At 46.2% G+C, this 15,000-nt stretch overlaps 1 protein-coding gene across 2 annotated transcripts in view; it reads right to left on the reverse strand.

The window, feature by feature from the left end:
- Positions 1-15,000, reverse strand: part of LOC143275895 (uncharacterized) — a 27,165-nt gene that overhangs the window by 6,318 nt on the left and 5,847 nt on the right. Inside the window, exons 2-7 of one of the 2 annotated variants that reach the window (XM_076580219.1) lie at positions 12,230-12,371; positions 9,886-9,970; positions 7,468-7,611; positions 4,467-4,666; positions 3,172-3,746; positions 1,390-1,519 (exon numbers count right to left, since the gene is read on the reverse strand). In XM_076580219.1, the coding sequence (XP_076436334.1) occupies positions 1,390-1,519; positions 3,172-3,746; positions 4,467-4,666; positions 7,468-7,611; positions 9,886-9,970; positions 12,230-12,371 (1,276 nt within the window). Of the gene's footprint in view, positions 1-1,389; positions 1,520-3,171; positions 3,747-4,466; positions 4,667-7,467; positions 7,612-9,885; positions 9,971-12,229; positions 12,372-15,000 lie in introns of those variants that run through there. The other variant, XM_076580220.1, reaches the window with a different exon arrangement.

The following is a 15,000-nucleotide window of genomic DNA, read 5'->3' on the forward strand; positions in this document are numbered from 1 at the left end:
GGTGATGGTGATGGTGGTGGTGGTGGCGGTGGTGGTGATGATGATGATGGTGGTGGTGGTGATGGTGATGACGATGATGATGGTGGTAGTGGTGGTGGTGGCGGTGATGATGATGGTGGTGGTGGTGGTGGTGGTGATGATGATGGTGGCGGTGGTGGTGTTGGTGGTGATGATGATGATGGTGGCGGTGATGATGGTGGTGGTGGTGGTGGTGATGGTGATGGTGATGGTGGTGGCGGTGGTGGTGGTGGTGGTGATGATGATGATGGTGGTGGCGGTGGTGATGGTGATGACGATGATGATGGTGATGCTGATGGTGGTGATGATGATGATGGTGATGATGATAGTGGTGGTGGTGGTGGTGGTGGTGGTGGTGGTGATGATGATAGTGGTGGTGGTGGTGTTCGTGATGACGATGATGATGGTAATGATGATGATGATGATGATGATGGTGGTGGTGGTGGTGATGGTGATGATGATGATGGTGATGATGATGATAATATGGATACTAAAATAGCGCCTATCCTTGGTCGAAGACATAGCATTAAACACTTAACGAACATGGAGGTATTTGCACAACAGGCTGTCTACCTCAGTGGAATGATGGCCTAGAGGTAACGCGTCCACCTAGGAAGGGAGAGAATCTGAGCGCGCTGGTTCGAATCACGGATCAGCCGCCGATATTTTCTCCCCCTCTACTAGACCTTGAGTGGTGGTCTGGACGCTAGTCATTCAGATGAGACGATAAACCGAGGTCCCGTGTGCAGCATGCACTTAGCGCACGAAAAAGAACCCACGGCAACAAAAGGGTTGTCCCTGGCAAAATTCTGTAGAAAAATCCACTTCAATAGAAAAACAAATAAAACTGCATGCAGGAAAAAATACAAAAAAAATGGGTGGCGCTGTAGCGTAGAGACGCGCTCTCCCTGGGGAGAGTAGCCAAAATTTCACACAGAGAAATCTGTTGTGATAAAAAGAAATACAAATACAAATATAAACATAGAAGAGGAGGAGGAGAAAGAGAAGGAGGAATATGAGGAGAATGAGAAGAAAGAGAAGGAGATGGAGGATGATAAGGAAGAGGAGGAGGGGACGGAAGAGGAACAGGAGAAGAAGGAGAAGGAGGCAGAGAAGGAGAAGCAGGAAAGGGAGGAGGAAGAGGGGGGAAGGAGGAGAAAGGGGGTAGCAGGAGGATGAAGAAGAGGAGAAGAAGAAGAGGGAGGAGGACGAGGAGGAAAAGGAGAAGAAGAAGAGGGAGGAGGAGGAGGAGGAAAGGAGAAGGAGAAGAAGAGGGAGGAGGAGGAGGAAAAGGAGAAGGAGAAGAAGAAGAGGGAGGAGGAGGAGGACGAGGAGGAAAAGGAGAAGGAGAAGAAAGAGGAGGAGGATTACCCCCACAGACTTGACGAAGGCTGGATAGAGGACGATGTTGATGGCGTGGCCACACATCATGAACACCTGGTTCAGACACATGAGCCACACGAACCTCTGGCACAACAGGCCTCTCACCCTCCGTGTGAAACTGGACAGAGACACAGACAGGACATACGGACACAGCATGCTTTCAATGTATAGGCCTTGGCCCTTGAACAGAAAACGCCTTGACTGCCATACAACGTATCACGTACGTGCATAAGTGATGTCACTGATGACGTCATCAAATGAAGGGAAATGACTCTGGAAGGCTGGAAATTCACACGGTTTATCTAGAGTGGGTATATCTCCAAACCGTTTATTCAGTTTTAGGCTTATTGTTTTTTTGGATATTGTTTCATGACTTGAAACACCACTTTCTAATGTTTTTTTTTCCCTCAGGCTCTGAAGGGGTTTTAAACTCTGTTCCTAATGGCAAGAGATTTAAACGAAGTTCACAACATTCATCACTACTGGTTTGTTTTCGGCAGCCATCAGTAATGCAAATTTAACCATAGATGGGTGAGAGTGAGAGAGGAGAGAGAGGGGGCAGAGAGAGAGGGGGGGGATAGATGGAGAGAGAAGGGGCAGAGAGAGAAAGAGAGATGGAGAGGGAGAGAGATGAGAGAGTGGAAAGAAAGACGCTTTTGACGCTCTGATATTTTACTGTCATTGACTGTACAGTTCATGTGACAGGAGGGAACAATACATTAACAGGAAACATAAGATCAAACAAAGAAACAATATAAATCAACATTCTCATCACACACACAAATAATGTATATACCGAGTGGAAAGAAAGAGAGCGGGAGAAAGAGATGGAGAGAGAGAGAGGAGGAGGGGGCAGAGATAGAGAGGGGGAGGGAGAGCGAGACAGGGACAGAGACAGAGAAAAAGACAGAAAGAGAGAGGGGACATAACACGGTCCAGTGCAATACAAACGAAAGCAACACATTCTTTTCACATTAACTCACTCAGTACGGCCAGTCCTCTCTTCTCCTCTACACAGACCCCTAGGATGTCCAGTGGGTGTCTGAATGACCCAACCTTTAGCTTCCGTCGTCAGAACTGTGGTATTCTTTGTCAACATTCACCTCTTCAGTATAAGAACGTTCCGCTTGCAATATTTTGATGATGGTAATTGGGATGAAACGCTGTTAACGTCGTCTCTTTCGCCATTCGTATGGAGAGAGTTAAGCCTAGTTCTGCATTCATAGACTCATCACTGACACTGCACAGTCTCTCAGCGAACAATCGACTCATCACTGACACTGCACAGTCTCTCAGCAAACAATCGACTCATCACTGACACTGCACAGTCTCTCAGCAAACAATCGACTCATCACTGACACTGCACAGTCTCTCAGCAAACAATCGACTCATCACTGACACTGCACAGTCTCTCAGCAAACAATCGACTCATCACTGACACTGCACAGTCTCTCAGCGAACAATCGAGAGTTGCACACAGAAGAAAGACGAATGCAGCAGTAACAAAGGAACTATCACAACAGCAGCAAAAACAAAGAAGACTAAAAAGTAAAAAAAACAGCAACAAAAAACAACAAACAAGAAAAACAACAAGAACAACAGCGACAACACAGTCCTTCAGACCCAATCTCTCAAAACAACAACAACAACACAGTCCTTCAGACCCAATCTCTCAAAACAACAACAACAACAACAGTCCTTCAGACCCAATCTCTCAAAACAACAACAACAACAACACAGTCCTTCAGACCCAATCTCTCACAAACTGACCTCAGAGGAGCCACGGGTTCCACCACCTCCCTCCTCCTCAGGTTCTCCACTGACTGGTTCAGAACCACGGAGCCAAACTCCGACACTGGCAGCCCTGTCCTGGACACCGGCCTTGACCTTGACCCCCAGTCGTCCTCCAGCCCCATCCTTGAACCTGTCAGTTTTCTTTTTGACTCCGGCGACCTGACCACCAGGTCTGACCTTGACCCTATCAAAATTTGTAGTTCTGTCCTTGACCCCGACGTGACCTCTAGCTCCGTCAGTTCCCTTTTCGATCCCGATAACCTGACCCCAAGGTCTGACCTTGACCCTATCAGAATTTGCAGCTCTCTCCTTGACCCAGACTTGACCTCTAGCTTCGTCCTTGAACCTGACAAAATGCTGTCTTGGTCTGCCCTGTGTCTGTGTGAGTGATCTGACGGACGGATAGTGTCAGCGTTGAGTTTTGTTGTGGTCTCTGAGGTTTTCAGGGCAGGGTCGTCTTCGGATTTGATTCTGCGGGCTGACGGGCAGCACAGCGCGGCTTTAGGGTTCGCTGAGTCGTGCGGGAAAAAGAGAGCTCCCAGGACACAGATCTGAAAGAAGCACAGAGCATGGCGCTGGGTTATTTGTGTTAAATGGGTGAGGAAAAAAACAACAGAAACCAATCTCCTGCTGCAGTCTAATTTTCCATGCCCCGAAACTATGTGGACGGTGACATCAACCTGATCAGCATCAATGACAACAAAAACAACAACAGCGTCGACGGCCACTACGTCATCATTATTATCATTATTATCATTTTTATTATTATTATTATTGTTGTTGTTGTTGTTGTTGTTGTTGTTGTTATATTTACTAGTTCTTAGTAGTAGTAGTAGTAGTAGTAGTAGTAGTAGTAGTAGTAGTAGTATCATCATCACCACCATCACCACCATCATCACCATCACCACCACCACCATCATCACCATCACTACCTGAGCCATCATCACCATCACCACCACCACCACCACCATCACCACCACCATCACCACCACCATCACCATCACCACCACCACCATCACCACCACCACCATCATCACCATCACTACCTGAGCCATCACCATCACCACCACCACCATCATCACCATCACTACCTGAGCCATCACCACCACCACCATCACCATCACCACCACCATGACCACCACCACCATCATCACCATCACTACCTGAGCCATCATCACCATCACCACCACCACCATCACCATGACCACCACCACCACCATCACCATCACTACCTGAGCCATCACCACCACCACCATCATCACCATCACTACCTGAGCCATCACCCCCCCAAACATGGCCATGGCGAAGCGCCAGCCGAAGCTGTCAATCATCCAGCGGATGACGTAGGGCCCCACCACCAGCCCCAGCCCCGGGGCGGCCAGAGTCAGGCCGTTGGCCAGCGTGCGGTGCCTGTGGAAGGAGCTGCTGACCACCGTCACTGAGGGCGTGTAGGTCAGCCCTGCCCCCAGCCCTGTTGGGAAGTGACACAGGGAAGTGATCAGGAACTCTAGGGACAGCTGGGCAGTACAAGGTCTTCATAGAAGGAGCCCCCTACCACCCCCCTCCCTCAGTTAAGTGTTTCGGTCCTTAACTCCTTACACTCTAAGGGGGCCGGGCAGCAACCAGGTCATGACTGGATGCCCTTGTATTGAAGAATAGGGAAGAATGATATGGAACAGAATCAAAGCCATTGGGCCCTATGAACATCTTCTCGCTCGTCACTGTGAAAAACAAAACAAAAACAAAACAAAAAAAAAACCACGCAAACTGAGATGGCATGTGCACAACACAAGATCAACAGGCCTTGTAAAGACGATCCTGCTGGACACTTCAAGGAGGGAGAAGGAGAGGCAGACAGAAAAAGAGATGGGGTAGCAACATCCCAGAACGGACAGGTCTGAGGCTGAGCGAGGCCTTTAGGGAAGACATCATCCCAGAACGGACAGGTCTGAGGCTGAGCGAGGCCTTTAGGGAAGACATCATCCCAGAACGGACAGGTCTGAGGCTGAGCGAGGCCCTTAGGGAAGACATCATCCCAGAATGGACAGGTCTGAGGCTGAGCGAGGCCTTTAGGGAAGACATCATCCCAGAACGGACAGGTCTGAGGCTGAGCGAGGCCTTTAGGGAAGACAACATCCCAGAATGGACAGGTCTGAGGCTGAGCGAGGCCTTTAGGGAAAACATCATCCCAGAACGGACAGGTCTGAGGCTGAGCGAGGCCTTTAGGGAAGACAACATCCCAGAATGGACAGGTCTGAGGCTGAGCGAGGCCTTTAGGGAAGACAACATCCCAGAATGGACAGGTCTGAGGCTGAGCGAGGCCCTTAGGGAAGACAACATCCCAGAACGGACAGGTCTGAGGCTGAGCGAGGCCCTTAGGGAAGACAACATCCCCGAATGGACAGGTCTGAGGCTGGGTGAGGCCTTTAGGGAAGACAACATCCCAGAACGGACAGGTCTGAGGCTGATCGAGGCCTTTAGGGAAGACATCATCCCAGAACGGACAGGTCTGAGGCTGATCGAGGCCTTTAGGGAAGACATCATCCCAGAACGGACAGGTCTGAGGCTGATCGAGGCCTTTAGGGAAGACATCATCCCAGAACGGACAGGTCTGAGGCTGATCGAGGCCCTTAGGGAAGACAACATCCCAGAACGGACAGGTCTGAGGCTGATCGAGGCCTTTAGGGAAGACATCATCCCAGAACGGACAGGTCTGAGGCTGAGCGAGGCCTTTAGGGAAGACAACATCCCAGAACGGACAGGTCTGAGGCTGAGCGAGGCCCTTAGGGAAGACAACATCCCCGAATGGACAGGTCTGAGGCTGGGTGAGGCCTTTAGGGAAGACAACATCCCAGAGTGGACAGGTCTGAGGCTGAGTGAGGCCCTTAGGGAAGACAACATCCCAGAATGGACAGGTCTGAGGCTGAGCGAGGCCCTTAGGGAAGACAACATCCCAGAATGGACAGGTCTTAGGCTGAGCGAGGCCCTTAGGGAAGACAACATCCCAGAATGGACAGGTCTGAGGCTGGGTGAGGCCCTTAGGGAAGCAGAAAGCAGAGAAGGGGATGGGGGAAGGTGGGTGACAGGTTGTCTGTGGTGCCCCAATGTCATCCAGACAAAGGAACAAGAGAAGTGAGGTGGAGTGGAGACCAGGCTCTAAGCTCTTTACAAACACAGCTGCCTCCTCTGCTGTTAGGATAGTCATTGTCGGATACGATGATATGAAGATATAGATACTTATTTAGCGCCTATCCTCACACACACACACACACACACACACATACACACACCAACAGATTTCAGTTTAAAGAGTAACTTTGCATGCCAAACTTGATCATAGGCTTTCTTCACATCAAAAAAAGTTGCAAGAACGTTTTTCCTTCTAGCGAATTGTTGTTTTACATGTGTTGTAAGTTTTACCAGAATGTCAATTGCAGATCTATCTCTCTGAAGGCTGCTTGGTTAATTGGGATAATCTTATTTTTTTATGACAATAGTACATCAGCCTTCTCAAATTATTATACTTTCCATTAGTTTACCAGTATGTGATGTTAGTGTAACTGGCCTGTAGCTGCTCTTATGTGTTCTGCATTTTCCTTGTTTATGAACTTAAAAGTTCTTTTGAATGTGTTGTTAACAATTCCAATATGTTATTTGTTATTGCAGAAGGTTTGCTGCGTAGTCCTACAGGACATTTGTTTTTTGTTGTTATAGTTGTATCATGTTGGCGTTTATAACGTTTCCATTTTCCCTAGCGTTGTCTCTCCCTATTCACCCTCCACACATACACACACTTTTACCCCCCCCCCTCCCCACAACCCCTACCCCCACGGGGTTTTTTCCGTCTTATATCACTTCAAGTGGAAAGACGTTAAAATGAAGACAACAACAACATACACACACACACACCTTTAAGTAATTTCCTGTAACTGTATTTAGAGGGGGTTTTTTGTTTGTTTGTTTTTTCCTCCAAATTTCACCCACATTTTTACCCTCATTTGCCCAGTTTCCCCCAACATCCACATCATTCATCATTCATCCACATCTCCCACCCCTTCTAACCGATAATACTCAGATGTATTCATAAATACTTTAACAAAATGTCTTCAATCACCGATATGTGTGACGGGACATTAAACAAAAATTCCTCCACACACACACACACACACACACACACACACACACACACACACACCACCCCCACCCCCACACGTCATAGCCCTTCTCCCCATCACCCCCCACCCCCACCCTCCCCCCTTCAAACCAACTCACCAGACACGATGCCAAAGGTCAACAGAAGGGTGGTGAGATCCTGTGAGAACGACGCAAAGAGCAGGGCCAAGCTCGTAAGGGCTCCCCCGACCATGATCGTCGTCCGATGAGTCAGCTGGTCCGCCATGATCCCAGCCACTGGGCCTGGGAGACAGAGAGAGACGGATACGGATACGGATAGCTTATTCAATAGACGCCATGGCCCCTCAGGAAGGGAGTGCAGTGAACCAACATTCTAAACCAAAATTTTACCAATGACAAAAGCGAATGATAAGGTGCAAATGATAATCTACTGACTGGATAATGCACAACTCCTAATGACTGATTACACAGTACACTGCGAAATTTAAAAAGCTCTACATAAGTAAATAGCAAACTGTTTAATAATTGTTTCGTTAGTTGATGACATTAGCATGGCAAGTCGAAGTAAAGTAGAGAGAGAAAGAATGGAGGGGGAGGGGGGGGGGCAGAGGGAAAGAGAGAGGGGGGGGGGGTAGAAAGAGGGAGAGAGAGAGGGGGGGTAGGTTGAGAAAGAGGAGAGAGGGAGAGGGGAAGAGAGAGAGAGAGATAGGAACTCGTAACTCAAAACGTTTTCTTTTTTCATTCAAGGATTGGGATTTTAGGCATAATTAGGCATGACACGACACGACACGACACGACGCGACGCGACACGACACGACACGACGCGACACATGACACGACGCGACACGACACGACACGACGCGACACATGACACGACACGACACACGACACGACACGACGCGACACGACGCGACACGACACGACGCGACACATGACACGACACGACACACGACGCGACACGACGCGACACGACACGACACGACACGACGCGACACGACACGACGCGACACGACGCGACACATGACACGACACGACAAGACAAGACAAGACAAGACAAGAAAAGGCATAGCATAACACGACACGACATGGCATGGTATGGCATGGTATATCACGACACGATACGACACGACACGACACGACACGACACGACACGACATGGCATGGTATGGCATGGTATATCACGACACGACACGACACGACACGACACGACAGGACACGACAGGACAAGACAAGACAAGACAAGACAAGACAAGGCATGACATAACACGACACGACGCGACACGACACGACACGACACGACACGACACGACGCGACACGACACGACACGACAAGACAAGACAAGACAAGACAAGACAAGAAAAGGCATAGCATAACACGACACGACATGGCATGGTATGGCATGGTATATCACGACACGACACGACACGACACGACACGACAAGACAAGGCATGACATAACACGACACGACGCGACACATGACACGACACGACGCGACACATGACACGACACGACACGACACGACAAGACAAGACACGACACGACAAGGCATGGCATAACACGACACGACACGACACGACACGACACAAGACACGACACGACACGACAAGGCATGGCATAACACGACACGACACGACACGACACGACACGACGCGACACGACACGACACGACACGACAATACAAGACAAGACACGACACGACAAGGCATGGCATAACACGACACGACACGACACGACAAGACAAGACAAGACAAGACACGTGCCACACGACTAAACAAGGCATGGCATGGCATGGCATAACACGACACGACACGACACGACACGACACGACGCGACACGACACGACACGACACGACAAGACAAGACAAGACAAGACAAGACAAGACAAGACAAGACACGACACGACACGACAAGGCATGGCATAACACGACACGACACGACACGACACGACACGACAAGACAAGACACGACAAGACAAGGCATGGCATAACACGACACGACACGACAAGACATGACAAGACAAGACAAGGCATGGCATAACACGACACGACACGACAAGACAAGACAAGACAAGACACGTGCCACACGACTAAACAAGGCATGGCATGGCATAACACGACACGACACGACACGACACGACACGACACGACCAGACAAGACACGACAAGACACGACAAGACAATACACGACAAGACACGACACGACCAGACAAGACACGACACGACAAGACACGACACGACAAGACAAGACACGACACGACACGACACGACACGACAAGTCAAGACAAGACAAGACAAGACAAGACACGACACGACAAGACAAGACAAGACAAGACAAGACACGACAAGTCAAGACAAGACACGACAAGACAAGACACGACACGACACGACACGACACGACAAGTCAAGACAAGACAAGACAAGACAAGACACGACACGACAAGACACGACACGACAAGACACAAGACAAGACAAGACAAGACAAGACAAGACACAAGACACGACAAGACAAGACAAGACAAGACACAAGACACGACAAGACAAGACACGACACATACCCACAAAGGCCTGGCCGCCAACCGCAAAGGAACAGATGAGGGCCACAAACCCCTGACTTCCTGAAAAGGCCGCCAGAAACTCCACCTGTTGACACACGCGTGTTGCCATAATCATAGTCTTTACTCGGTGCCAAAACGTTTCCAGAAACTTAGCCCGTTGACTCATGTGCGTTGCCATATAATATTCTTTACTCGGTGCGAGAACGTTTCCAGAAACTTAGCATGTTAACACATGCGTGTTACCATATAATATTCTTTACTCAGTGCGAAAACATTTCCAGAAACTCAGCCTGTAGATGCATGCATGTTGTCATAATTCTTATATTGTACCCCTTGTGGTATGGACAAAGTTTCTGGGGCACGTTGACACATGCATGTTATCATATCAAGTTCTTTACTCAGTGCAAAAACGTTTCCAGAAACTCCGCCTGTTAGTGCATGCATGTTGCCATACTTGTTATATTGTACACTTTGTGGTATGGGGGGTGAGGGGGGCGGGGACAAAAAAAAAAAACTTTCTGGGCATGCTGAAACATGCATGTTGCCATTCATGTTAAAGTGTATATTTTTCTGTGCAAAAAAGAAAAAAAAAGTTTTCAATCAACTCAACAATGTTGACACAAGCATGCAGACGTACATGTTTTATTGTGCAATTAGTTTTACGAAAAGGTTTTTTTTTTCCCCGTTGTTAGAAAGGAGAATATGGAACCCCCTAACAGCACGGACACAGCCTCCATGAAAGATGGAGCTGAGGAACAATGGAGCGATAGCGGGTGGTGGTAAATACATACATACATAGGTATATACGTGCATACATACATACATACATACATAGGTATATACGTGCATACATACATACATACATACATAGGTATATACGTGCATACATACATACATACATACATACATACATAGGTATATACGTGCATACATACATACATACGTACATACATACATACATACATACATACATACATACATAGGTATATACGTGCATACATACATGCATACATACATAGGTATATACGTGAATACATACATACATACATACATACATACATACATACATACATACATACGTAGGTATATACGTGCATATATACGTGCATATATACATACATACATACATACATACATACATACATACATACATACATACGTAGGTATATACATACATACATACATACATACATACATAGGTATATACATACATAGGTGCATGCATGTATGTACGCAGCATACATACATACATAGGTATATACGTGCATACATACATACATACATACATACATAGGTATATAAGTGCATACATACATACGTACATATACATATACATACATACATAAACAAATGAAGAAATAAATAATAAATAAAATGACTGACAAATAAATAAATAAATAAATAAATAAATAAATAAATAAAGTCAAACAAACACTGCCATCATTTAAAACTTACTTAGCTGCTACCATGGTGGTAATAGACTGTCATACACACAAAAGTCATACTAATGTCCCAGATGTTCCCTAGGGAAATGCATCAGTGCCCCAAACTGTCCCATGGGAAACGTGTTTTAGAATAGAATAGAATATGTCTTTATTACCAAGTGTACCGGGGTCACAAGGAATATTGTGGGGGGATAGTACATAACAAGGTACGAACATAAATCGAAAATCATACACAAACACAGATACAGTAGAAATTCGGATACACACAAGTGCATATCAATATAAAAACTTGTGCATACTCACACATGCACGCACTGCATACACACACACACACACACACACACACACACACACACACACACACTCTCACACACAAACACACGCACATGCATACACACAAACAAACAAACACACACACACACACACACACACACACACACACACACACACATGGTGGAGGTGGAGGAGGAGAAGAAGAAGGAAGAGGAGGAGGGGGGGTAAGCAGAATAAGAAGAAGAAGGAGGAGGTGGAGGAGAAGAGGAGGAGGAGGACAAGGTGGAGGAGGAGGAGGAGAAGTAGAAGAAGGAGGAGGAAGAGGAGGAGGAGGAGGAGGAGGAGAAGAGAAGAAGAAGAAGAAGAAAGAGGAGGAAGTGGATGAGGAGGAGGAGGAGAAGAAGAAGAAGAAGAAGGAGGCGGAGGAGGAGGAGAAGAAGAAGAGGAGGAGGAGGAGAAGAAGAACAAGAACAAGAAGGAGGAGGAGGAGAAAAATGAGGAGGAGGAGAACGGGCAGAAGAAGAAGAAGAAGAAGGAGGGGAGGAGGAGGAGGAAAAGAAGAAGAAGAAGAAGAAGAAGAAAGAGGTGGAGGAGGAGGAGGAAGAAGAGGAGAAGAAGAAGCTCACCTGGAACATGCCCAGAGACACCAGGTAGACTTCCTGCAGGGCCAGACACAACGCAGCAGCCGACAGGACCACCCAGGCCCAGCCCCTGTCTACGTCACGACCGATGACGTCAGACATTGCGTCACAGATCTGATGGCACCTGCTGTTGGGGAAAATGAAAAGAAAAGGATATAATATAATGGAGGAGAGAGAAAGTAAGAATGAAGGAAGAAGAAAAAATGAAAAGAGAAAGAGGAGAGACTGGGTGGAGAAATCGAGAGACAGGTAGACAGACATAATTATGCAGAGACAGACATACAGGTGTAAACGCAATAATTGTTAATGATCAGTATCAAATTGTGGATAATATTATCATAATAACGTGAAGTACTTTTACAGATTTTTCATGAGATATGCACGATGTGTGTTTTTAAAAAATGAGATGCTTTTAACTGTGTTCAATTTTATACATGATGACATTTCATTCCATAAGTAACCTTCTGAGTAAGAAAGACTGGACTTGAATAGATCAATCCTTGGAAGCGGTACAGAAATCGTGTGTACATGACGGTGAGTGTCAATAACAAATCTGTTTTGAAAAGAACAGCGAGAAAAATCAGACACAATTTCAAACAGGAATAGCGCATTCTTATATTCAGATTTAGTTGTTAGTGGGAAAATATCCACAGCTCTGTAATCAGAAGGATTTAGTGATGAGGATTTTACAAGAATTAATTTCAATGCTCGCCTCAATGATTCAAAATGTGTTTTATTTGAGATAGCTGATAGATACTGTTTGATACTTGTTTGCATAATAACGAAATGCGATGTAACCATGATAGCTTATTATCATCTGTGAACCCGAAAATTTGATGTTGGTCAGCTTCTTCGATCATATCGCTATTGATATAGATAGACGAGCAATCTACAGGCAGATTTTGATGCTTTTGTCTTGTTGTAATTATTAAGTTGAAGTTGTTGTTTTTCGGATGGAGACTCATGTAGTTAAATTCAGACCATTCAGTCAGTTGTTCAATGTTTTTTTTCTGAAGAGAAGAGTATACTTTATATAATTTAGAATTATTGACATGTACATTGGTATCATCAGCAAACAGTTCCCATGGTGCCTATGTATGATAAGGGTAAGCTGTTTTGATTCACAGAAAATAAAATTGGTCCCAAAACAAAACCTTGGGGTACACCGTAATTAATGGACACTATTGTAGAATCGGATCTTTAAGCTGATACAAGCTGTTGTTTTTTTCTGTAAGAGAGAAAGGATGGAATGAGTTCTAAAGTATTGAGAGATAAATCATATATCTTTGATTTACGTTAAAGCAGATGATGATCAATAACATCAAAGGCCTTAGCAAAATCATCAAAAAGAGCTCCAGTAATTTCAGTGCTATTCATATTGGTGACCCACTGATCTACTAGATTTTTTTTATTAATGCGGTGTGACATGACTGATAAGCTTTAAATGCAGACTGGTTTGGAGGAAGCAGTTTGAAATAATTAAAATGATGCGTAATATACTTATTAAGAGACAGACAGAGACAGAGACAGAGAGAGAGAGAGAGAGAGAGAGAGAGTTTATTCCAAGAGCGTAAGGGAATAAGCATAATTGCTTTTTTTACATCCAGCTCTCCTGACAAATTTGACAACAAAAAAAAATGAAATATACAAATAAGGGGTGGGGGTGGGGGCAAGAAAAAATGCATGCACAAAAGGAAATCCTTCAGAAAAACAAAAACAAATCAATAACAAAACAAACAAAAAAAAAAAACAAAAAAAAAAAAAAACAACCACAAACAAGGAAGCCGATACACTTATATACATTATAATCATATACATCAATAACTTACATGCATAGTACAAAGACATGTTTATATATATGCATAGTACATCTTTTTTATGTAGTATGACCAGTTCATTTTCGCTGTATGGGGGGGACATGCAAACCTGTTCAACCGCACAGACGAAACATTGAAAGCGGTGACATGTCACACTCAGATGGCGCCGCCACAACAATAATAATAACTTGCGTTTGTACACACACACGATCACCCCCCCCCCCTCCCCCGCCCCCATCCTGCCCCCCCCCCCCCCCCCCCCCCGCCCCCCCTCCCCCCCCCCCCCACACACGATTACCCACACACACACACACACACACACACACACACACGCACACGCACGCGCACACACAAACATACGCGCGCACACACGCATACACACACACACGCGTGCGCGCGCGCGCACGCACCCCCACACCTACGCAAACACGCTCGCGGGCACGCGCGCGCACATACACACACACACACACACACACACACACACAAACACACACACGCACGCACACACACACACACACACACACACACACGCACACACACACACACACGCACACACACACACACACACACACACACACACACACACACACACAGAAAGAAAGACAGAAAGAAAAAGAAAGAAAGGAAAGATTCCACCTGCAGCTGAAAGGCCAAAAGCCAGCTGACAAACAGTATGAAAGAAAGCATTCATTGGGTCACAGTAAGTAAGACACACACACAGAGAGAACTCAGAACTCAGAACTCAAAACGCTTTTATTCAAGGATTAAGATTTTAGGCATAGCCTATTCTTCCAATCTGTCCTAGCTAATCTACATCTATTACTAATAAATGAAGGGAAAAGGTATTCATGCAGAAGGACATACATAATGAATTAAACAACCCGTTCCACCCTCACCCCCCACCCCCCACACACACCAAAGAGAGAGAGAGAGGATGAA

This window comes from Babylonia areolata, chromosome 31, assembly GCF_041734735.1.
Source record: "Babylonia areolata isolate BAREFJ2019XMU chromosome 31, ASM4173473v1, whole genome shotgun sequence".
NCBI classification, from domain to species: Eukaryota; Metazoa; Mollusca; class Gastropoda; order Neogastropoda; family Buccinidae; genus Babylonia; species Babylonia areolata.